The sequence below is a fragment of the Pocillopora damicornis genome, chromosome 12 (assembly GCF_964200805.1).
Source record: "Pocillopora damicornis chromosome 12, jaPocDami1.2, whole genome shotgun sequence".
Classification (NCBI taxonomy): domain Eukaryota; kingdom Metazoa; phylum Cnidaria; class Anthozoa; order Scleractinia; family Pocilloporidae; genus Pocillopora; species Pocillopora damicornis.
Window position 1 is genome coordinate 20,535,953 of NC_142681.1, and position 22,858 is coordinate 20,558,810.

Below are 22,858 nucleotides of genomic sequence, written 5' to 3' on the forward strand. Positions count from 1 at the left end.
AACTGACCTAACATGCCAACTCGGAGCTGGTCAGTATGTTGGGTCCAAATACATCATCGAAGTGATGAATAATGATTTTAGATATATGAAATTCATATATGTGCACTGCGGTGAAGAAACAAATATACAAGATCCTTGCAGCTAAGAAGATTATTGAACTAGTAGTTGAAATAAGACCTGAAAAAAATGGACTGGACTGATTTGTTTGGATGTTCTTGTGCATTTCATCACATGACAAATTCTAAGCAAGTGTAGCAAGTAAAATCCCAGCATTTCCGCGTACTGGTCATATATCACACACACAAACAAAAATATTTAATACACAGTATGTGAATATATTTGGCTCCACCAAAATACTTGCCACAATAGTATACGTCATGAAACTGACAAGCTAAGTTAAATAGTTCAACAATTATTTATCATTGCTCGAATGTTCTGATAAGATAAGAACCTATGCTTAAGGGGTAGTGCTTATTTTGAAAATTCAGCATTAGTTAAAAGCACCACCTCTTGCTTTAGTTCATAAAATGATATATCTATAGGAATACAGCTTTGTGCTGCATGCAAGGGTACAGACTTCTTTACTATAGTAAAACTAAATGTTAAGCTGCCCATTATGAAACAACATGGACAAGCAAGCAAATTAGCATGTTCCTTCCTTCACTGCAATAACAGTCTAAGTAACATCTCCTAGAAGTTAAACAAAGACAAGCTCATCGAGGCAAAGATAACCATGGTGATGCCAATGATCAACATTACGATGATAATAATAACAACAGCGATTGTAATGATAACAAAGAAAATGATGAGTTAGAAGAGATATCAAAATCACTACTTAGTGGTATTGCCTTTGTGAGTGATTGTCATCACTAGTGAGCACAGCTTGGAACTACTACTTTGCAAAAACCTTTGCTAATAACAACTGAAATAAAAATTGTAATACATTACTAACAACATCATCTAAATTTTTGTTGCTGAGAGCAAACATGCCACAAGCAACATGAAGAAAAACTTCTCTTACATAACCGTCTATTCCTTATGGTGTATTAAGACGTTATAAAACACCAATAAACTTGTTTTATTTGGTGTCAAATATACCTTCCCTTCATAGATTCATTTCATCAAAGTCTTAGACTTTAAAGAGGCTAGATCAGGTTGTTAAATGAAGAGATTACAAGCCTCCAGAAACTGGCATGCTAGGGTACACTGCACATGGAATCTACACTCCCAATGAACAAATTCAAAAACCATGCAATTGCTTGCAAAACTGCTTTTGGACAGTTATTACACTGTAGCTACACCAAATGCTTATAAATGCATACAAAATTGAATTTTTTTAGCAATGCTGGATATGCGAGGGGCTTATTGAAGGAGGAATGTGGCTAACAAAACTACCAAACATCATGCACAAATTTCGCTCTCTTTAACTTAGAAGAATGAAACTAGATTCAAACCCTTGAGGCTGCCAGCATTTTCATTATAATAATAATAAACAGTTAATCAACTGATTTATTGCAAGAAAGAGTATGACAAGTGTTAAAATCCAGACTATATGTAATTATCAACTATTCTATTCTAAAAGTAAGCAATAGGTAAGTACAAAACATTTTATTTTGCACCAGGAATCTTCTTCAGTACCTGCAAAGATTAAAACAAAAGTAATATTTAAAACAAGTAATACTACAAGTGGCTAATCCTAAGCAGTATTGGAACATTGCAAACCTAAATAACTGTTAAGAAACCAAATATAGCAATGAACACTTTAAACATCAATGCACAAACACCCTTTTTTTGGTCCCCTCTGACACAGACCTGGCTTTGGTTGTTGAAAGACTGGATAGCACTATCCCTGGGGTAAATTGCTATCCAACAGATAAGTGTTAACAAAACATACTTGGCTATCAACTGGTTAGAGATTTATCCGGTGGATGGTATTATCCACCCTTTGAACAACCAGGGGCCAGGATTTGTTTGCTTTTCACCAGTTCCAAATTACAGGTGTTGGAACAAACTAACCAAATCATCTAAATCTAAAGAATTTCCTTTCAAAAGCATGTAAAGACCATTACAGAGTTTGTAGTACAGTTGCTGATGATACTTACTCCACTCAAATCCACTCCGGTGAGAGCTTGAACAGCAGGAGGGAGCTCACTTACAAGTTTGGACACTTCACCTGTGACTCCAGAACCACTGTCACCAACAAGAACAATTTGGTCGGTTTTAGCCAGAGGAGCAGCAACTTCTGCTGCAACCTGTAACAAAATAATTTTTTTTTTCCATCCTAGATGTCTTTCAATACTGTAAAACAACTTGAGCCACACCTTCCTCTTTGCCCTCATGTGGCCATATTGATTCAAAATAGACACTGACCTCAGCATGCCCCCCCCCTCCTGTCTTCTCCCTAAAAAGCTGACATAGGTATGTCAAACTTGGAGCAGAGTCTCTTTCAGAGGAAAAAATAATATTTAGTGGCATTTTATTCTAAAAATCTGAGTCAAGTAACAAGAAAACAAAGATGTAGTTTCTGGGGCAACTGAAATGATGCTTTGGCACACATTTAAGGGTAAATAACACTTACAAATACAAGTTAAAAAGTTAACCTTGCAAATAAAAGCACTTTTTCAAAGCCAAGATATTTGCTTCATTTGTTATCATAAGGGGTTACCACTGAAACAACTGATTCTAGTATTATATCTGACCTACCATGATCTACTTTTCACTTTGAATTAATAGTTGATAAAAAAAAAAATAGATGTTACCCCACAATGCTTTTGCATAAATTTACAGTAAGAAGGAATATCAAATTATTTTTGATGAACAAGAGGGCTGGTGTTACCTTTGGCAGAGCCTCCAAGACCAATGCAGTTAAGGCAGCATCTCCATACATTTTGTATGCTGCAGCCTTTTGTCTCATACCCTCTGCCTCAGCTTTACCAACAGCTTCAATAGCAGATGCTTCGGAGCTTCCTGTCATCTGTTAATCAAAATATCACCAATGTGATACATCATGTTATAAAATAAGTGCTACATTTTTTGCCATGAATCATAGCAATGTATCAAATAAATACTATCTAGAAGGGCAAACATTTTGCCACCTCTGTGAGCATATGAACAAGAGCTTATCATTTGACATTAGCATTGGCCAATAGTGTGGACAAACTGTAAACAGGATTGTGCCGCAAGACCATCAAGTTTGCTTACATGCAAAGCAAGTTTCCTGTAAGACTCGGAAAACTGTAAACTTTTTTATTTCATTCAAAAAGGTTGATTGTGTACAATTGCAATAAAAATTCAGGGAAATCAAACAAACCAAAAAACTGCAAGCTCATTACCACTGCTGTTTCCAGCTCAGTTTCACCAGTTATGATTGGCTTTTTCCTTATGCCAAAAAATTGCTTCTACAATTTTTTTTTCATGCTCATGGTTTGCTGAGTTTATGAGTTAGCATTTTAACATGATAAAAGTTTTGTTACCTTAATCCTCTCTGCATCTGCCTGCGCTGAAAATACAGTCTGCGTCCTACAACAAAATTGATTGGTAGACAGCATTAGCAATTGAAACCACTTAGAAAATCCAGTTTATCTCTTTAAGGGATTTTCTTCCAGTATTACAAAAACTATAAGGTTGTCTGATGTATCAGTAATGAGACCTGTAACTCAAAAGTTCCAATAAATTCAAACCATAAAAATATCAGAAAACAAAACAGAATACATTTGAATAAATAACATGAGCACCTTTTTCCTTGAGCAATTGTTTCCACTCTGTAACTCTCAGCTTCAGCGGGTCGTTTCACTGTAGCAACTAATTCTTTGTCTTTTCTGGCCACTTCCTTCTCTTCAACTTCAATTTGCTTCTTTCTCTCCACAACATCAATCTGAATTTCTTCAGCTCGGATCTTCTGCTTTTCCTTGGCAGCCTTGATACAACACAAAGTTTAAAAAAAAATTTAACCTCAGATCACTTTTTATTTTAACTCATATATTCAACTAGTGTTTCAAAATTGACCCAAAATTAAAATTGGTGCAATGAAATCCAAATCTGAATTGTGGGTCCCTCCAAGTGATCCCAACCCTCTCATTTCCAAGGTCTCTCAAATAATTCTTCTAACTATTTGCCTTACTACTCTAATAACGTTATTCCAAGGAATTTGGCAATCTCCTAATTGATATTTTTCCTAATTCTCATCACTTGACTGCTTGATATTGCATTCATATTGTTAAGAGAAATTTTGTCTTAGTCACTCGCAGGAGTTAAGGAGATATATGGGCAATGAATATACAATAAGGATTCTAACTTGTTTTCTCCATTCCTCAAATCAATCCCAGCCTTTTTATCCACAATATTTTGGTGCAACTGATAACTCACTATACAACTGGAACATGCAAAGGGTAAGAAAACTATAAATTTACCTGCAATTCATAGGAAAGTTCTGCTTCAGCTTTTCTGGCATTTACTTCCTGGTCAAAGGCAGCTTTCTGCATCTGAAATTCTCTTGAAGAGTCTGCAATATTTGTTTGGGCTTGGTAAGCTACATCCATCTTTTCTTTCTCGCACTCTGCTTCCTGATAAAAAAATCAACAATTTTACATTCAAGTTCTTTATTTGAGAAAGTTTTGGATCGTTGTCACCAGAAAATTAAAGCCATTTGGATTGTAAACTTAAGAAATTATTCAATTTAACCATGAGTTAATCCTTGTGCAAAAGAGTTATAAGTTACTATTTATTTATTATCAAACCACATATTTAAAAGTACTTCCAAGACTTGCTAATCAAACCATTCCTAAACACTTTCACTCCCACAATCTTAAAATCAATTCAGTGTACCCTCTCCCAAATCTTGCTTATAATTCTAGTTCTGAGAACTTGATCTTTACTCACACAATACAAAATTTTCCTTCTTCTCATTACCTCTCTGCTTTTGGACATTATAGAGAGAAATTCCTTGTTGATCACCCCTGGTAGTGAAAGGGTTAAATATGACCGCATTGACACACATATACAACAAATTATAACCTGGCAAAAGGGCAAACAAACAAATCTTCAACAGTCTTTGTGCCTTGTAGGTTGAATTTTCATTTGTAAAATACATACTCTTATTCCTGCATCCCTATTTGATTCAGCCACTCCTATATCTGCATCCCTCTTCACTTTGGCTGTCTGAGTTTTACCCAATGAGTCTAGATAATCAACATGATCCTCAATGTCCTTGATGGTGAAGCTGAGGATTTCAATGCCCATCCTTCCTACATCAGGAGAAGCCACTTCACGTACCAGGGCAGCAAATGCTTCACGATCTTTTAAAAAAAAATTATAAAAAAAAATTTAAAAAAAAAAAAAGAGTGACATCAACAACAGGCTATAATTGATGTCAACAGTCCTTTCAATCCTAAGATCTGACTACAAGATCTCCATTACTGGTTGCCATACACAGCTTGTACCTTAGCTTTAAGAATTTGACAATGTATCAAGGCTATATCCCATAACAATATTTTTTCTCTGTATTTTCATCATCTGTATCTTTGGTAGATGTAACTACAATGTGACACATTGTAATGTCTGAAAGTCTAAGGATAATAAATCTGAAAGAGAGATCATCCTTGAAATACTCTAAACCTAAACGATACACAGCACAATACATCACTGTAACACCCTAAGATTTTCTGTAACCACTTCAAGGTCTCTTAATCAGACCTAAGGAAATACCAAGTTTACATTCTGTCAGTAAAAAATTTGGCCTCATACCTTTGTAAATCTCCTCCACAGACAAAGTACCAAGAATGGCTCGGAGATGTCCCTCCAGTGTTTGAAGGATAATGTTTTCAATTTGACTGGTTGTTCTTCCCAGAAACTGTTCACAGGCTGTCTTGAGAAGTTCGGGTTCCGTCATGACTTTAACTTGAGCAACACCTGTCACAGTCACAGCAACACCCTGCGCTGTCTCCACCTTTTCACATCTTGGGTTGAGAGTCATCACCTCCAATGTTATGCTATTAAAGAAAATCATTGTTAAAAAAAACTGACAAAATCTAAAATCATCCAACAACTTTTGAGCTACAAGTTTTTGAAGGCTGTTTAGCCATAATTTTCTACCACTTTACAAAAAGTTGAAAGGCACTAGATAGTCACAAATTTCTTTTAAAGTCTTCGGAAGATTTTCTTGCACCAAGCTAGTTATTCTAAATTGTACTTTTAATACTTTGATAACAAGTTAACATTGCAGATATGACTCTGCCTCAAACAATATCCAAAATCATTCAAAATAAACTTATGGTAACCAAGAATCAAATTATATTTCTTTAGTAGGGATTTTAAAACAAAAATTCAAAATCGGTGAAAAATAATTCTGGACAAGATATTTACCTAAAATACATGACTGAAACGCGTAAGGAAGTTAACAAGGGAGGGGAACATTTTATCAGGTCACGATATAAACAGATTTACAAATATGAAGACTATTTTTAGCACGATCGTAAGACCGTGAATAGTAGTCATAGGTAACAAATATTACATTTAAACCAAAACATGAAATTTCCATTTTCCACTAAATAAGTTAATACAAATATTTCTTTCTGAAATTTCAACGCTTTTGAAAGCGATGACATTATGTGAAAGCAAAATGAAAAGTCAGCAAAAAATTAAAATCCAGACAAAGAGCCGGTGACATTTTGTACACAAACATAGGTATAAGAGGTATAGTTTTACAGAAGCCAAGTAAAGCTTTGTAAGTTTTATTTCTACATGATTTCTGGATCATCCAATTCCGATATAACCATTCTGCTTTGTCAGAAACTATCCAAGTGCAGTATATTTCGCATAATGCTTGGCACCTGTTTTCAACGGGAAGACAATTATCTACAGGAGAGAAGATCATACGCTCTGATCTCAAAACTAGACCAATTTTTACTCATACTTACGACTGAACGTCTGTAACAAGCCACCAAGCCCATACCCAACCCCCAATAACGGTTTTCTTTGCATCATTACCACAACAGCCACCTGAAAATCATGAGTTGTATACAACATGATTAGAATGCGGAAAGTTCTTGTTTGTATCACGATCGGAGTGAAGTTACACAGAGTCAGAGGCACTTCTATCTTCCACAGAATAATTATTTATGATCTCTTACCGGATTCCAATACCTAAATAATCATTAAGTATCAGTGATTTTTGCTGGAAAATACTAAAATTGTAGCTCAAAAAGAGTACGAATCGAGATCAATATTTGTTGGTTACAACCTTTACTTGTCACGCATCGTTCGCCATGACGCAGAAAGAAATCATGCAAAAATAACTTTACCTGAACGAACTAAGGCTTCATTTGGTCCAACAGTATGACAGTTTCCCATGGCGGAGTAGAACTTCAGCAAGTATTTGTTCACCAATACACTTCCAATACTTGCAAATATATGGCGAACGCCCCTTATTCTGAAAGTCGGCCCAGACTCCAAATCAACAACGAAACAGATGGTTTGTTGATCACGTGACAAACCTGGAAGTTTGTATGAATATTTGAAATCTTTCAAATGTCGGTTGGGTTTAATTGCACTTTAAGCGTCATCGAAGATCAAAAAAAAAAAAAAAAATTAAAAAATAAGTCATGCACTACATCAGTTCGAAGAATTGTTAATTAAAAATGAGCACAACTTTTTTTATCAAACAATAGTTTTTTAAAAAAGAATTCGGAAATTTTATTATATTAAAATTATGTGGGCGTTGTCGCTAGACTCTACCTTTCCGTTCCCATTGGCAAGCCTCTCACAAGAAAGATCAAGTTGATAGAGAAAGAAAAATTTTCATGTTTAAAATAAGAGCACAATGGTGCCATTGGGTAAAAGAATCAAAAGAGAAAATTCAAATAAATATCAAATTCTGCAGCCACGCGTGAGTTCAGATCGAAGAATCGCGTCTGCAAGCATTCTGGAGTAGGGGGGTCGCCATAAAAGAACCAAAAAAAAAAAGGGAGAACTTTAAACATGCCCAGCTTACTATACCTTGGAAATAGTTTCCGGTAGAATATATATTTTTTTATTTTGATCCTTGCTTTCAATGGTTGATTCTTCAAATGTCACGCCATGTATCTTTAACAGAAAAAAGAAGTACGCTCTTGGCTCCTATATGCCCAAATAATTCTAACTTAGATTTACCTGACTGATGATTGTTGCCGATTGACGACATGTTGCTGCATCTTTTGGCCGGAATCGAGACCTTCTAACCTTTTCGGAGTCGGCAGCTAAATTGCAAACACGCCATTGATGAAGGGTAAGCTATCAAAGAAGGCAACTTTTTGATCAGACGTACAGTACAAATTAATGACCAACCCGGAACTTTCCTGATGCTTCACTCGATCCGAGTTTTATTTTAGCGGGTGACTAGATTTGTGTCTTAGATTGTACTCTGTGACCTTCAGTTTAGGCATAAGGTTTCTCAGTGGGTGTTTCTCATGTCTTGATGTTTTACCTTGTTGAATATTTTCCTATCTGTTTTTCTAATAGATCATAGTTGTTAACCGCCTTAGATATGTATCTCCGCTTGTGATATTAGTCCAGGAAACACCGTACAGTCGAAAGCTCTGCCGTAGACCGATAGACCATAGGTCAAATTAGGAATAACTAGACTTTGAGACAGATAGTCTAATTCTGCCTGAGAATAACTCTCCTTCCTTAACGATGTAAGTGTAAAAAAGACATTTGTTAGCTGTCTGCCCTGCATTCTTGGGTATCAAGATAATTATTAACCTTAAACTGGATTGAGAGAAGTGCGTTCGTACAGCTACCCCCTTCCCTATACACAAATTGACTTGCGCCTAAGTGTTCTTCCATTGTATCTCTAGCATGAACCCTTAACATGACCTTCTCAGTCAAAAGCCCTCGCAATAACGAAAGTAACGTTTTTTCCCTGATAATCTGTTTTCTCCTTTAGTATATCCACTTTTGGTAGGGGAATGACATTTGACTTTTTCCAAGATCAAGGCCACGTGTGAGTCTTGAGAGAAAGATTCCAAACCATGGTAATGACTGGAGCGAGAAGTTCGGCGTGGTCCTTACACACAGTATACGGGATGCCGTCAGGACCAGTAGCTGTCTTACTTACTTGTTGAAGGGAGTTCCACGCCTGCCGCTCGGTGATTTCTGGTATCACATGATCTTCACCAAGTTCTATAGGCGCGGATTCCATGTAGGTGTTCTCCGACCACAATTCGCCAAAATAATTATTCAGCTCCTCGAGAGAGGCGTGGTCGAGCGATAGAACCATTGAACGGCATCGCTGTGATATGCTATCAACCCTTTTCCACCACTCACGTGAGCCCTTAGCAGCAAGGAAGTTCCTCCTATTTTCAACGATAACCTCCGAGATCCTTTTATTTAAGGCCTTCCGTCTGTCTTCGCTTCGTGATTTAGCTCTCAGCATACACTTTACTAATGGTGTCATCCAGCCTGGGTCGCGCGGCGACATCGACACCGTTCTGAGAGGCATGCACCTATTTAAATGTTCGCGAATAATTCTCTCGAGTTGATTAACTGCTTGGTCAACATCCCATAAACATCTCCCCATTCTTCCTCTGCCAATGCCAAGTGTAAATCGCGCTTTCTGTGCTCTCTCTGATATCGGGTCTGAACTTTGTGTCGGCTGGGACGAAGCTTTCTGCCAGCTGGTAAAATCACACCACAGGAATCGGTTTTTGTCAGCATGTTATGGGCGGCGCCCATAGCATGTGATAAGGATAGCATTTTCCGCAAAGGTCAGTGCGATTTGAGAAACAATTATCTAAGCATGAAAGGCCTCTTGCCGGAAAATCCACCATATCGCATTCCAGCCTGTTCTAATCGACCGATGTTCAGTTTATTCAAATCGCCGCCACATATAACAACAGTTTGCAGGTGTTCATCCAATATCAACAATATTGGTTTCCCCGTGGATGTGTTTACATTCCGCACGCTAATGAGCGATGTCCGGGTGAGAGACGCAAGTTTCTGCAGATGACTTCATACAAGGTTGAGCGATACACATTAACCACTGTAAGATTGTTTCGTATATAAATAGCAATACCATCATTATTCCTCATATCCCTTCTTGACCAGTTTCTGTCTCTTCTAAAGGTAGAATAATTTGCGATGTTTCATATGGCGTCCGGTTGTGCTCGTTTGAGGTACGTTTCCGTTACCACACGCACACTGATTGACATCATTGGGACACATATCAGCCTCAAGCGCAACAACAGCTTTAGCTTTATTCTTGGTTTTAGAGAGGCTACAAATGTTAATAAACATGCATATGCATTTGGGCAAGGCAAAAACAGAATGATAGGTCGATGGCTTTGGCTCGCGGGGTATAGGCGTTAGATATCTCCGCGTAATCGGCTCCTTTAAGTCACCCATTTTCCAACAGCGATGGCCTTCAACAACTTAAATTGCTTAACAACGCTCAATTGTTCATGAAGGCTGAGAGATGTGATAATAGTCTTTGACTGTTCTTTTTCCATTTTTACGTATTTTAGAATTTCTAACTTCTTCAGTATATTAAACACGTAAGACGGGGGTCTTGATGCAAACTTGCGAAGACGAATCAGGGAGTTGCGATAAATCGTGTCGACAATTAAATGATTATAAACTCTTGTACAGTGAGTGATACTAGGTGAATGAAATCCGGTGTTGAAAACGTTCAGTTGTCTATTATTATAGACAATTTTCTATTCAATAGAGTAGAACTTTCCCTCACCGCGCGAGCTGGTTTCGTGAGGCGTTTGAGGATTACACACCACTCGAAATGAGTGCAGCTGCAGAACCTGATCTCAAGACATTGTTCAAAGCGGTGGAGAGAGAGAAACGGGAATGGTAAATACTCCTCCAAGTGAAAATACAGTCGAACCTGTATTAAGCAGTCACCCACAGGGAATGACGGGATGGTCGCTAAATAAAAGTTGACCTCAGAATAGGAGTATTATAAAAACTATGTTTTACCTTACTTGACCACTTATTGTACTAAAATTCACCCGAAACTACTAACATTAGTTTGAGAGATAAAGATGGATTGACTTTTCCTTTTCCTCAACTGAACATCAATCCGACTCAATCAAAGCAAACTATTTAGTATGTAATTAACACTCTCTACTTTCCACGTTGTAGAGTTTTGAATCACTTGCAACGAGACTTTAATACGCATTCTTACTGTATAAAGAAGTCGAAGAAATCTGACTTTTAGAATTTAAAAATGATGAAAGAGTTATCGAAAAGTCATTCGAAATTATTATTGCTGACTTTCAGGCTTTTCTTATGTGGGTAGAAAACTTCGAAATGGATAACTCGCTAAATGGGTTCCCTTCATCAAAGTAAGTGGTCAGATAACAAGCGATGCACTGTGGAATAAGGCGAGGTATTTTCATTGAGGATTTGACTTATTTTTTTATTCCTTAGAGCGGTCGTAAATATTCTCATACGAACTCTTATAATTTCGCTATGACTGTTATTTTGCAAGATGATCATCTCACAGCTGAGGCTTGGGCCGCCTGTGTCGAACCTGATTAAGCGGCACCGCATTAAAACTAGATTGTTGTTGTCTTAGCACTCTTGTGTGGGCCTGCGCAATACGTTCTTCTCTGCTCGTGTAATGGAAAACCAGTTGGTAAGAACGATTCCGGACAACAACCAACCACAAGGATTTCCTGATAATTATTTATTCAAAAAACAAAGATAAAAGAAATGGATCCCATCGCTCTGACGAAGGGCTAACGCTCGAAACGTCAGCTTTTTTACCCTTTACGGTGGCTAATTTACGTTTTCAACCCAGTTGTTAACACTAAATTACCTGCTATACTCTCCCACCGACGCAGCACCACAGTTTCTTTAGAAACTTACCCCTTTATAAAAGAAATGGAGTTTGAAACAACATTCCGATCATATTTGGGGCGTTGCACGGTTAATTTTACAGCCTTAAAAATACAAATGATCCAAATACTATCAGAAATACACGCAGAAAGACGAACAGACAATCATGTTAATGTACCTGAAGGGTAAATCCTCGTGCGGTTGAAACTAGAAACACAAAAAAGTAAATTTCTGTGCCTAAACCGTTCGTAAAGGACTTGCCAAGCTGACCGCGTGCGCTCAAGACGAGGTCAAAGTCCAAAGTCATTCTTAACACCAGTGATAGAATAATCGGCAGGTCGCTTAGAATTGACCAATCAAACTTTGGGATGTCATGCGCTTTTAAAAGATAAAGTTTCCCACAACTTTTAGGAGTTACTGTTCTGCGACACTGCTTCGTCATTTTAGCACAAAAATTTTTCATTTAAATTATCTACTGATCGATAGCTTTGGCCAAGTTTCCGAGGCAATGAGCGATTGGGAGACAATGAACGCGGAGGAGGTTAAAGAGTACGTAAACAAAAATGGTGTGTCGGGTATTAATGAATTCTTTAAGAACCAGTTGGAGAGATCGGAGAAGGAAGGAGTAAACATTGGTATCACTGGCGATTCAAGAGCTGGAAAATCTAGTTTTATCAACGTGTTTCGGGGGTAAGTATTCTCGTATCTAATAACACTAAATAGAGAAGAGAGAAGTCAGCCTTTTTCAGTATGCCACGTCGTCGAGTTCCTTTTTCTGTATACAATTCCCTTTCCCGTCACCGCTGATAAGAAGCTTTTTTGTGAGCAGTTTGTTTGAGGCTATCAGTAGTATAGGAGTTGGCGGTTCGAGCTCATTTCATGAAAATGAGCTCAAACGCGCCAACTCTACATTACTTTCCATATGATGGAAATAATTTGATAAAAATTATATCATAACTTTAATTAATTAGTTATAAATATGGTATATGATACTGATATGCTATAAATCATATCACAGCTTTCTTGAAAGTCAGGCGGTGTGCGCACTCATCATGGTCGTAAAATGAAAAATAAGTCATTTGCATCCTGTCATGGTCGAGTGAACATTTCTGGTAGCAGCAAGATAGCGTGGATAAACGTGGAATCATAAACGTGGAATTTAATTGCGTGACATTTTTAGAAAAACAAGAAGTTGATGATATAATTCAACAGGGACTTTTACCGAGGAAATGAGTACAGCATTGCTATTGTTTTGAGCTCTTATGATAGTCGCATGATTTTTGCGACCAATCAGAAAGTGTCCGATGCATCGTACATGAAATCAGCTCTTAAGAAGTGAAAGATATCCAGATACTAACTAGGTTATTTCATCTGACAAAAGTGGTTTCTCAATCGTTGGAATTGATCATGTACGACACTGTTTATGAAGATTGTGGCACTTGTCACAGCTTTTGCGTGACGTCCCGTCTTCAAATTGCGAATGTCCAAGATATTATACCATCTTCGTGAATGTATCGCTTATCATCAGAGTAGCTGAGTGACAATTTACTGAGCTCGTAGCTTCCGAGGTGATGATTCATATTCTTACCTAATTCGGTTGGTTTTCAATTTATGATATATTTGTTGCTTATTGAATAGTATGTTTTTGTAGTCCTTCTGTAGTATTCTACCACAGTGATACAATGAAACATAACAATGAAAAAAAATTAAATTAATCCGTGAAGAATGCTCTATTCAGGAAATTATCACTTTTCTATTGAGAATGACAAATTAGTCATCAAAGAATGTGGGTTGTATGAGTTTCATTATATTGTGTAAATTTTAAAATTCATTTATTTGATAATATCGTCACAAGTATTGAAGACACAAAAGGTAATTGGGTTGATATTAGCGTATTCTACATTGTCCATTTAACAGCAGGAGATGAAATTTATTTTGAACTAAAAAATAACGGTATGTTAGCTGGTGGAGAATACAGCCAGATTCTGGTTAGAAAAATTGGTTAAAATTATATAACATTTATATAGAAATATTTAATGGACAGATAGACAGTAATGTCGGTGATATAAAGAGGGCGATTTCTTCATCGTTAATGGTCGTATCCGAAAAAAAATTAGAAATACTTAAAACAATTGGAAATGTTTAAATTTTACAACACGTTTATGCATCAAACAAGAAAACACCAGTATATCACTTTCATCAAACGTAGTCACGTAATTATCCTTAAACTAATCTGAATTTTAGCAAACGTATACATATATATGAAAAAAAAAACATTTTTTATTTCAGTTATATCAATAGAAGTACTGTTGAAGATCAATTAAATGAAATCTTTATACAGATTTTATCATAAAAAATTTGGGCTATACAGGAGAGCGTACAAAAGATTGAATTTAGTGTGTAATTTATCATCAGCATCTCTTGTTGCTTGTGGGATGATAGCAGGAGATGTGACAATAAATCCAATCGTATTAGGGACTATACCTGGAGCTGGTGTATTACTAGTGTAATAAGAAATTATAAGAAAAAAATCGAGCCATGTCGTTTTGCTTACACATCACATGAAAAAATACTGGTTGATTTGTATTCCTTTATGACAGGCAAATCATACGATGATCAAGATTATTTGACTCAGGTAAGGGTTATTGTTGATATCATTATCGATATGTGCCCTTTGGTTGATAAATGGGACAAATAGTATTCACAAAAATTCATCTCCGAATAATTTTTTGATATCATCACCGATTGGTGTTTGAATTCGACACCAATATTTCTTATAAAATGCTAAATAAATATTCTTTTTGATTTGGATATTGGTATATTTTTGTATTGTAATTTTATCTTCTTAAGTATTTGTTTTAAAATGAAAATGATGTTGACCATTCTTTTACGATCGCCATGAATCTGAGGTAGCACACTCTCAATCTTTTCAAAATTCTCTAATATCTTATTTTTATCGTTCGTTGATATCTGCATGTCATCCATCCTAAACTGGTAATCATATTAGAAATGTGCTACTTTCTATGATAAACGGACTTTCGGATCATCTTATGTCTATTATTATAAAATCATCAAATTCATGAACAGTGTCATATCTTTCAACCTGACCGCAATATACACATAATTATTTTATGTTACCGTTTTCAAGTTTCATATTCTTACAACATTTTTCTCTTATCAAACTTTACTGAAAAACTTTACTGTTAATCCATGACCTAAGAACAATAGCAATCTGATAACTCATTTCTCCGGGAAAGTCTCTAATGCACAATAGACTTCCTGGTTTTCAATGACACCACCGCGTGGGCCTATGTGTCAATTTCCTTGCATCAAAACCGTCATTTATTTCTCAGAATTCATTCATTTATAGCATATCAGTATTATATACCATATTTATAACCAATTAATGTCATGATATAATTTTTATCAAATTATTTCCATCATATTGAAAGTAATGTAGAGTTGGCGTGTTTGAGCTCATTTTCATGAAATGGGCTCGAACCGCCAATTCCTTTAGTACTTTTTCTAGCGAAACTCTCCCTTACTTATGTTACACTGAAGACTCTTTATGGTCGTAACACCTGCCTTTAATACATTTTCAATTTTTTTTCCAAACTTATAACATTAATTAAAGAACTGGAATTAACCTAAAAATAACAGTAAAGGAAAGTTATCACCTTTAAAGTACAGAGTTACACTTTAAGGCACAAGTTCTATTACAGCAAAGACAATTCAACCTTGCTTTAACCTTTGAGAATACTGCCACTCAAAATAAATTTTCTTTTCAGTGAGGCTGATGCTTTTAAAGTGATAAAACAACCAAAATAATGAATTACTTTTCCCAACCTTCCGAACTTCTGCTGTCACAGTGTTTTAGGTATCCAGATCACGTGTGTTTAGGTTATTCCCTTCCCCCCTCTAGGCTTATCGAAATAAAAAGGAAAAGTTCTAAATTGCATAATTTTTGTGTGCCTGTTAGCCTTTCCATCGCGTCTCATTTAGGTTGAAATTTTCAATAGTTAGTAGTCATGATAAACTGCTTATGACCGAATTTGGTGGGGTCAGTGGGTAAAATATTTGGGTAGTGATTTAGGTAAGTGTAGAAGTTCATAATTTTGCAATGTGAGTATGACTTGGTTCAGTATTGTCACTTCAAAGAGACCTTTTCTAATACAATTATAGAACTTATGCAGTATTTTTAATAAATTTGTTCAAGCCAAGTATTGTTTTTTCATAAAATAGATGTGGACAAGAAAAATGATAATAAAGAGAAGGTGTGGAAGAAGTGGAATGGTGAAGTAAAGTAAACAGTAACCTAACAACAACTGACATTACAATAAACTAGGCTAACATTTGTTTTAGATGCCATTTTCCACAGTATTCAGAAAATCTTTAATTTACCATGCTCATACGAAAAGAAATTAAATTTTAGAAATAGTATGGGGCCCAAGAAATATTTTTCAATCTGTAACAAATAGGGATTTTTTTCATGGAAAATGTGCGCAAATGAGATTTATTGCATCAAACAAAAATTAACATGTGAGCCTAGTGAACTAGTGAATTTTTTTGATCAACGCGACAAGTGGATAAAAATTGTTCAAGCATTTTCCATGGTATGATGCTTCCATTTCATACATACTAAGTTTTTTTCTAACTGTCCTACAAAGATTGGAAGCTAACAACTGTGAAAATACATTGTTTGTTTCATTAGAGCCACAAATGATACTACTAAACAGTGTAAATCCCTATTTGTATTAAAATAAATTCCATTTCTTAACAATTCTCAAATAGAAGATTAAATGATTTTTCAAAGATTTAAAGGTGAGAAGGAAAAAAAAGGTGATACTATATGATTATTTTTGACTGTTGACAAAGAAATTAAAATTTAATATAGATCAAATAAAAAACCCTTTGAAGGTCCATTGCAACAGTTTCCAGTTCATACACATATACAAAGACTGTTTTATTTCCAATCCAACAAAAGCTGCCATAAGCAGGCATTGAAAGATAAAAATCTATGATAATACAAATAGGGATTTTAGGGCAAAAGGGTAATTTATTTAGATCTTGTGAGTATAGTTGTCAGTTGGGTAACATCTCCTCGCAAGTGCATTGCCTTACCTCAACTTTTGATTTCTTTTTTTTTTTTTCTATCAAAGAAATAAAAAATGTTTCAACTTTGGAGGGAGAGGCCACTCCTACACAGTGGATGTGGTGACCATGCCCACCACGTCAACCTTATTTAAAATATAAAATATGAATCAAAATGAAATCAACTGTCTCTCGTTCATTTTATAAATGTAAATTTGCAGCAGATTAATTCAGCCATAACTGCAAATGATAATTTCTTACCAAGCCTGAGGGCCATACAAGAGAACATTTTCCTGAGTTCCTTACAAAAACAGCGGATGGCCAATATTCCTCAGTAGAATTTGAGCAAGAAAAGTTAGCAAGTGATTTATTACATTGCAATTGGACTAAACTTTTTAGTTTTAAATTTGGTGCCTTTCAAAACAAAAATACATGGATTATGATCGTTTCACAGGAAACGGTCTGCATGGAAAAGTGCAGAACAAGTAAGAACCAGATCAGTGCTGGTAATTACCTCCATACTACCGTAGTTATTCGGTTATGAGGCGCACTCGGCTATAAGACGCACCCCCAATTCGGCAACTTCATTATTGCGTGTTTTCAAACTAAAAATATCGCTAAAATACTTGGTTATAAGGCGCATCGTTGTTTGGGGAGTAAAGATCGGTCAAGTTTATTGTAAATTCTTTCATAAACTTACAAAAAAGCGAAAAATTCGCGTATTGATTTTAGTTTACCGTTAATTAACAAAAGCAGAATTGTCGCACACGCGACCACGCGCACAAACAAAAGCCTTGATTAAACAAAAGCAAAATGTCACACACATTAACAAAAGCCGAAAAAATGTCACACATTTAGTCACATGAGATAAACAAAAGGCAAAAAAAAGTCACACATTTAAATACAACCTATCGGTACATAAAGATTTTAGATATATGAAAATTCACATATTTGCACTGCGGTGGAAAGATGAAATTAGAAGATCCTCGCAGCTAAGAACACTACTGAAACTAGTAGTCCTACTTACAACTACTAGTTTCAGTAGTGTTCTTAGCTGCGAGGATCTTCTAATTTCATCTATCGGTACATATTAATTTTTAGCCTTCCCTCTCGGGAAACATGGTTTTAAAGTATAAAAACAATTCGATCAACAAAATCAGTAGTCGCAAATTTACTTCACCTGGTGAACATCATCTTGCGAAGTCTACATTCAGCACAATCATGCCAAACACTCGCCGTCATTCTAATGATCTCAACTTCAGGTTGAAAATCGTAATTGAAGCTGAAGCTGTTAACAACAATCGAGAGATAGCGAGGGAATACGGAATTTTCGAATCAATGGTTCGGCGATCTGAAGATGATAGCCAAGCGCGCTTCCATGGACCGACCAAAAGATCCCGAACTTCATTAACTGTAGGCCGACTGGTTCAGTGATCAAAGGAGCCAAGGTAAGCAAATGCCTTCTTATCTAATACATGAAAGTTCACACGGCAACCAGGTGGACAATCAGACATAGTTTGATGCTACTCTGGTTTGCAGATTTAATTAATGTAACCGAAGAAGATACAATTCATAGACCCAACCTTTCGACACTCCTGTCTAGTGCCTTCATCACAGGTAAAAAGGTAAAAGTCCAGGGTTATGATATAATACGCCGTGACAGGTCAACAAATGGCAGGTTTGGTGGTGGCGTATGCTTTTACATTCGTTCAAACATAAGCTATTCTGTACGCACAGATTTGGACAGTGAGCTCCTGGAAATAATATCAATTGAAATTCGTAAACACAACTTAAAACCGTTTGTTATTACTTCATGGTACAGACCCCCAAATTCACTCCATGAACTTTTCACGCACATCAACACATTATTAGGCAAATTAGATTCTGAAAACGTAGAACATTTTCTCATGGGGGATCTAAATTGTGACTTGCAATCCAAAGACAATGGAAATGTAAGAGCTCTTCTGAACATAACAGACATTTATGGATTGGAACAACTCATTAACGAACCTACTCGAATTACACCTTCTACAAGTACTTTAATTGATCTGATTTTCACAAATCGGCCAGAAAATGTGTATCGTTCGGGGGTGTCTCATGTCGCCATAAGTGACCACAGTTTAGTTTATGCATATCGAAAAATTTCAATTCCGACTTTCTCCAAAGGAGTTAACTTGATAACATATCGACAGTTTAAACATTTTAATAGCGCAAATTTTTACGCGGACATTCTAGCTCAACCTTGGGATGAAATAAAGCAATTATATGATCCTAATGATATGTGGAGGAGGTGGAAAGAATTATTCCTGAATGTATGTGAAAAGCACGCACCGACGAAGACCAAACGGACACGAGATTCTAAATCCCCATGGATAACCGCTATTCTGAAAAAGAGGATGAATTTCAGAGACCGCCTCAAAAGAAAGGCTATTAAGACAAAGGATCCAGTTATTTGGGACCAATTTCGAATAGTTAAAAATCAAGTTAACGGGGAAATTAATAGTGCAAAAAAAGCTTATTATGAAAATGCCTTCAACAATTGTTGTGGAGATCAAAGGAAAACATGGAAAACAATCAATGAACTGACCTCACGAAAGTCCACTAAAACTGTTATTAATGAGATGGAATATAATGGGGTAAATTCTGGAGATCAAACGGATATAGCAGAAATGCTAAACTCCTTTTTCACAGAAATTGGGCCAGGCCTTAGTAGAGACGTGTCAGAAGTTGATAAATCCTTCGAAGAATTTCTTATTGAAACTGATAAAAATTTTGTTTTTGAAAAAACAACACCAACACATGTCTTTGCACTACTATCAAAGCTTTGCAAGTCAAAGGCAACTGGATTAGATAATATCTCAGCAAAACTTCTAAGGGAATGTCCTGATGTTCTAGCGGAATCTCTTACTCATCTATTCAATCAATCCATAATGACTGGCATCTTTCCCGATGAGTGGAAATCTGCCAGAGTCACTCCATTGTATAAAAATACTGGGAAGCGCTCTGATCCGACTAACTATCGACCAATATCAATAATTCCAGTTGTGGCCAAAGTCTTTGAACGGATAATTTACGATCAGCTTTATCGTTATTTAACTAACAACAACTTTCTCTCGTGCCATCAATCTGGCTTTCGGTCTTTGCATTCCACGCTCACAGCACTTATCGAAGCTACAGATAGTTGGGCAATGGATATAGACCGTGGTCTTGTTAATGCCGTAGTGTTTTTAGACCTCAAAAAGGCATTTGATACAGTAGATCACGATATTTTGCTACGAAAATTGCAATACTATGGGATTTGTTGGACCAGTCATCAATGGTTTGCTTCTTATTTAGATCATCGAACACAGATTTGCCATGTAAATTCTTGTAAGTCAACTCCGAAATATCTAAGATGTGGTGTTCCCCAGGGAACAATTTTGGGACCCCTTCTGTTTTTAATATATATTAATGACTTACCACATTGTCTGACATATTCGGAACCCAGAATGTACGCAGATGATACCAGCCTGACGCTTGCTAGTACTGACTTTGATCATATAAATTATTGCCTTATTTACGACCTGAGTAATGTGTACGAATGGCTGAATGCTAACAAGCTTACCCTAAATATGACAAAAACTGAGTTTATGCTTATTGCATCAAGGCAGAAGTTATTACAATTTACGGAAAGTCCTTCTCTTACTATAAACGAAGTCGCAATAGAACAAGTAACCTCCGCCAAGTCCCTTGGAGTTTATGTCGATCAAAATATCAACTGGGAGTGTCATATTGAAAACATCTCTAAGAAGATAGCTTGTGCCATTGGTGCAATTAAACGAATTCGGCACCTCACTCCATTTAATGTTCTAATTAAAGTTTATAATAGCCTTGTTCAACCACATTTTGATTATTGTAATGTAGTGTGGGGAAACTGTAACAAGGGCCTTTCTGAAAAACTGCAAAGGCTTCAAAATCGGGCAGCTCGCATCCTAATGTCTGCGAGCTATGATAGTAATTTAGATGATTTGTTCCGGGCACTAGAGTGGCAAAGACTCTACTATCAAAGATTGGAACAAAAATCTATCTTAATGTATAAAACTTTACATGGTATGACACCAGATTATCTGAGATCAAGATTTGTATATCGTGACAATATAAGTGCTTATCGTTTAAGGAATACGGAAAACAAATTAGTTCTTCCACAACCTCGAACTGATTATCTTAAGAGAAGTTTTTTGTATAGCGGAGCTCACTTGTGGAACGACTTACCCTTAGACCTAAGACAAGCGTCTTCACTGACCGATTTCAAATCTAAATTAAGTCGCCACAGTTTAAAGTAATATCTTAATTTTAAGTAAATTTTAGACACGGCCTCCATGAAAAGCAGATTTTTTATTTGTTTCTTTTATTTGAATTGTTATTATTAGATTTTATTATAGTTAGGAAGATAGATATACCTTTATAGATAATTAACAACTGATGGAAATACCGTGTATAAATAAAGTTATCTTATCTTATCTTATCTCTTATCTTCATCAGGGGTGATCTAGACGCTGTAACTAGAGGTCCTTTTATATGATCACTAATTAGCGGCCTTTTTTTTTTTCTCTGACGAGGTGTAAAAAGGCGACAGGAAGCAAACCGCCATCGTCACGATCTAAACCTCCTCCCAAAAACATTCAAAAGGATGTTTTCAATGCGCTTATAGCTCTCAAAAAGGATCCGGACAGGCTCGTGTTATCTGCTGACAAGGGTAATTGTGTTGTGGTTATGGACAAACAGCAATATCCCGACAAAGCTTTGTCTCTGCTTAATGACAAGAGTACGTATGCTGTCTTAAACTTAAAGGTAAGTGACCAGTTAAAAATTGAAGTATTGACGTGCCCGCATGACACTCCCGCCACCCGCAAGCGATTTTAAATTTCTGTCTCCAAAGATCAGTTCTGGCCAGGATATACTTTAATTAACAAATAGAGAAGCCTTGACTGTGCTCTGTTCTGTTATAAAGCACTTAGGAAGCGGCTAGAGCACGAAACAAGCGTAGGGAGTTACACGAGACGTAGTCGAGTGTTTCTTCCCACTTCTTGAGTTAACGCTAACTTCTTGAGTTAACGCTTTTGCCTGAAGTTTTTAATTCAGAATCTTGAAGTGAAATGTTCAGTGAACTAAAGCCGAATTATGGCTCATAAAAACACGCGGGTTTTTTCACATGACAAGGTAGAAAACAAACTGTTCAAGGCGAGTGTTTTTTAAATGAACGACAGCCGATTTCACCGGAACATGAAGATCGCTCGGGATGACAGCGCCGCAAAACACGGCTGCAGTGACCGAAGTGACTTTCCACTCAACACATCGGAAAGGATATCAGAGCGAGCTCTTATTTTTTCACTCGAAGGGCGGCCGATGTAGTTTCTGAGGCTTGCTTTACTGTGATGACCGGAGATCGCCATGATAAGTGAGCTGCGATGGACTTCAGCATGATCATATTTGCTCAGACACCGTCATGATTAGTAGGAATTTTAACAGTTATGCCAGTTTTGTTATATTTTTCATCATTTCTGTTTTGTTCTGTTTTGTTTTTGAACTCTGAACTTTATATACTATACGAGTGTTGGCTGTGTTTGATTTTCATTACCGTACGTAAGCTTACAATCTAACTGAGCGTGAAAATCTTTAAAACTCGGATTGTCTATTTTGTTTTTCCTTTGAGGATTTCGTATCTACCCACGTTTTAATAACGTAAATAACGGCGCCTGGTATGTTTACAAACCTTTCTTTGGTTCTTCTGCTACTACTTGCCGGCTCGCTTGTTCCGAAATTTCACTTTCAATTATCGGAAAAAAGCTAAAAAGAAGTCCCGGAAAAGGTCAAACATGGTACAATTTGGCAGATGGCGTGACGGCTTTATCTCAGTTCTATGCTCTATACTCTCATAGAGCACGCTCTTTCAACCAATGACAGC

General features: G+C 36.5%; 1 protein-coding gene and 1 long non-coding RNA gene across 2 annotated transcripts; one reads left to right on the forward strand and one right to left on the reverse strand.

Annotated features, from left to right (window-relative positions):
- Positions 1-314: 314 nt before the first annotated feature.
- LOC113672251 (flotillin-2a) lies at positions 315-7,471 on the reverse strand. Its single transcript, XM_089190473.1, has 10 exons — positions 7,299-7,471; positions 6,915-6,996; positions 5,743-5,987; positions 5,092-5,294; positions 4,410-4,562; positions 3,735-3,916; positions 3,474-3,519; positions 2,837-2,974; positions 2,103-2,252; positions 315-1,638 (listed from the first exon to the last, which is right to left on the reverse strand). Exons 1-10 carry the CDS (start codon positions 7,345-7,347, stop codon positions 1,609-1,611), a joined length of 1,278 nt encoding a protein of 425 aa, XP_089046599.1. The 5' UTR covers positions 7,348-7,471; the 3' UTR covers positions 315-1,608.
- Positions 7,472-12,203: 4,732 nt separating this feature from the next.
- Positions 12,204-16,230, forward strand: LOC149036932 (uncharacterized). The gene is made up of 2 exons (XR_016181930.1): positions 12,204-12,513; positions 16,066-16,230. It is a non-coding gene; the product is annotated as an uncharacterized LOC149036932 (long non-coding RNA).
- Positions 16,231-22,858: the final 6,628 nt, after the last annotated feature.

Coding starts and splice junctions, on each gene's coding strand:
- LOC113672251 (XM_089190473.1), bottom strand. CDS start 7,347: ATGGGAAACTGTCATACTGTTGGACCAAATGAAGCCTTAGTTCGTTCA. Junction 5,295..5,742: donor TGTGGAGGAGATTTACAAAG/GTATGAGGCCAA, acceptor TTTTTTTAAAAG/ATCGTGAAGCATTTGCTGCC. Junction 4,563..5,091: donor ATAGGGATGCAGGAATAAGA/GTATGTATTTTA, acceptor TTTTTTTATCAG/GAAGCAGAGTGCGAGAAAGA.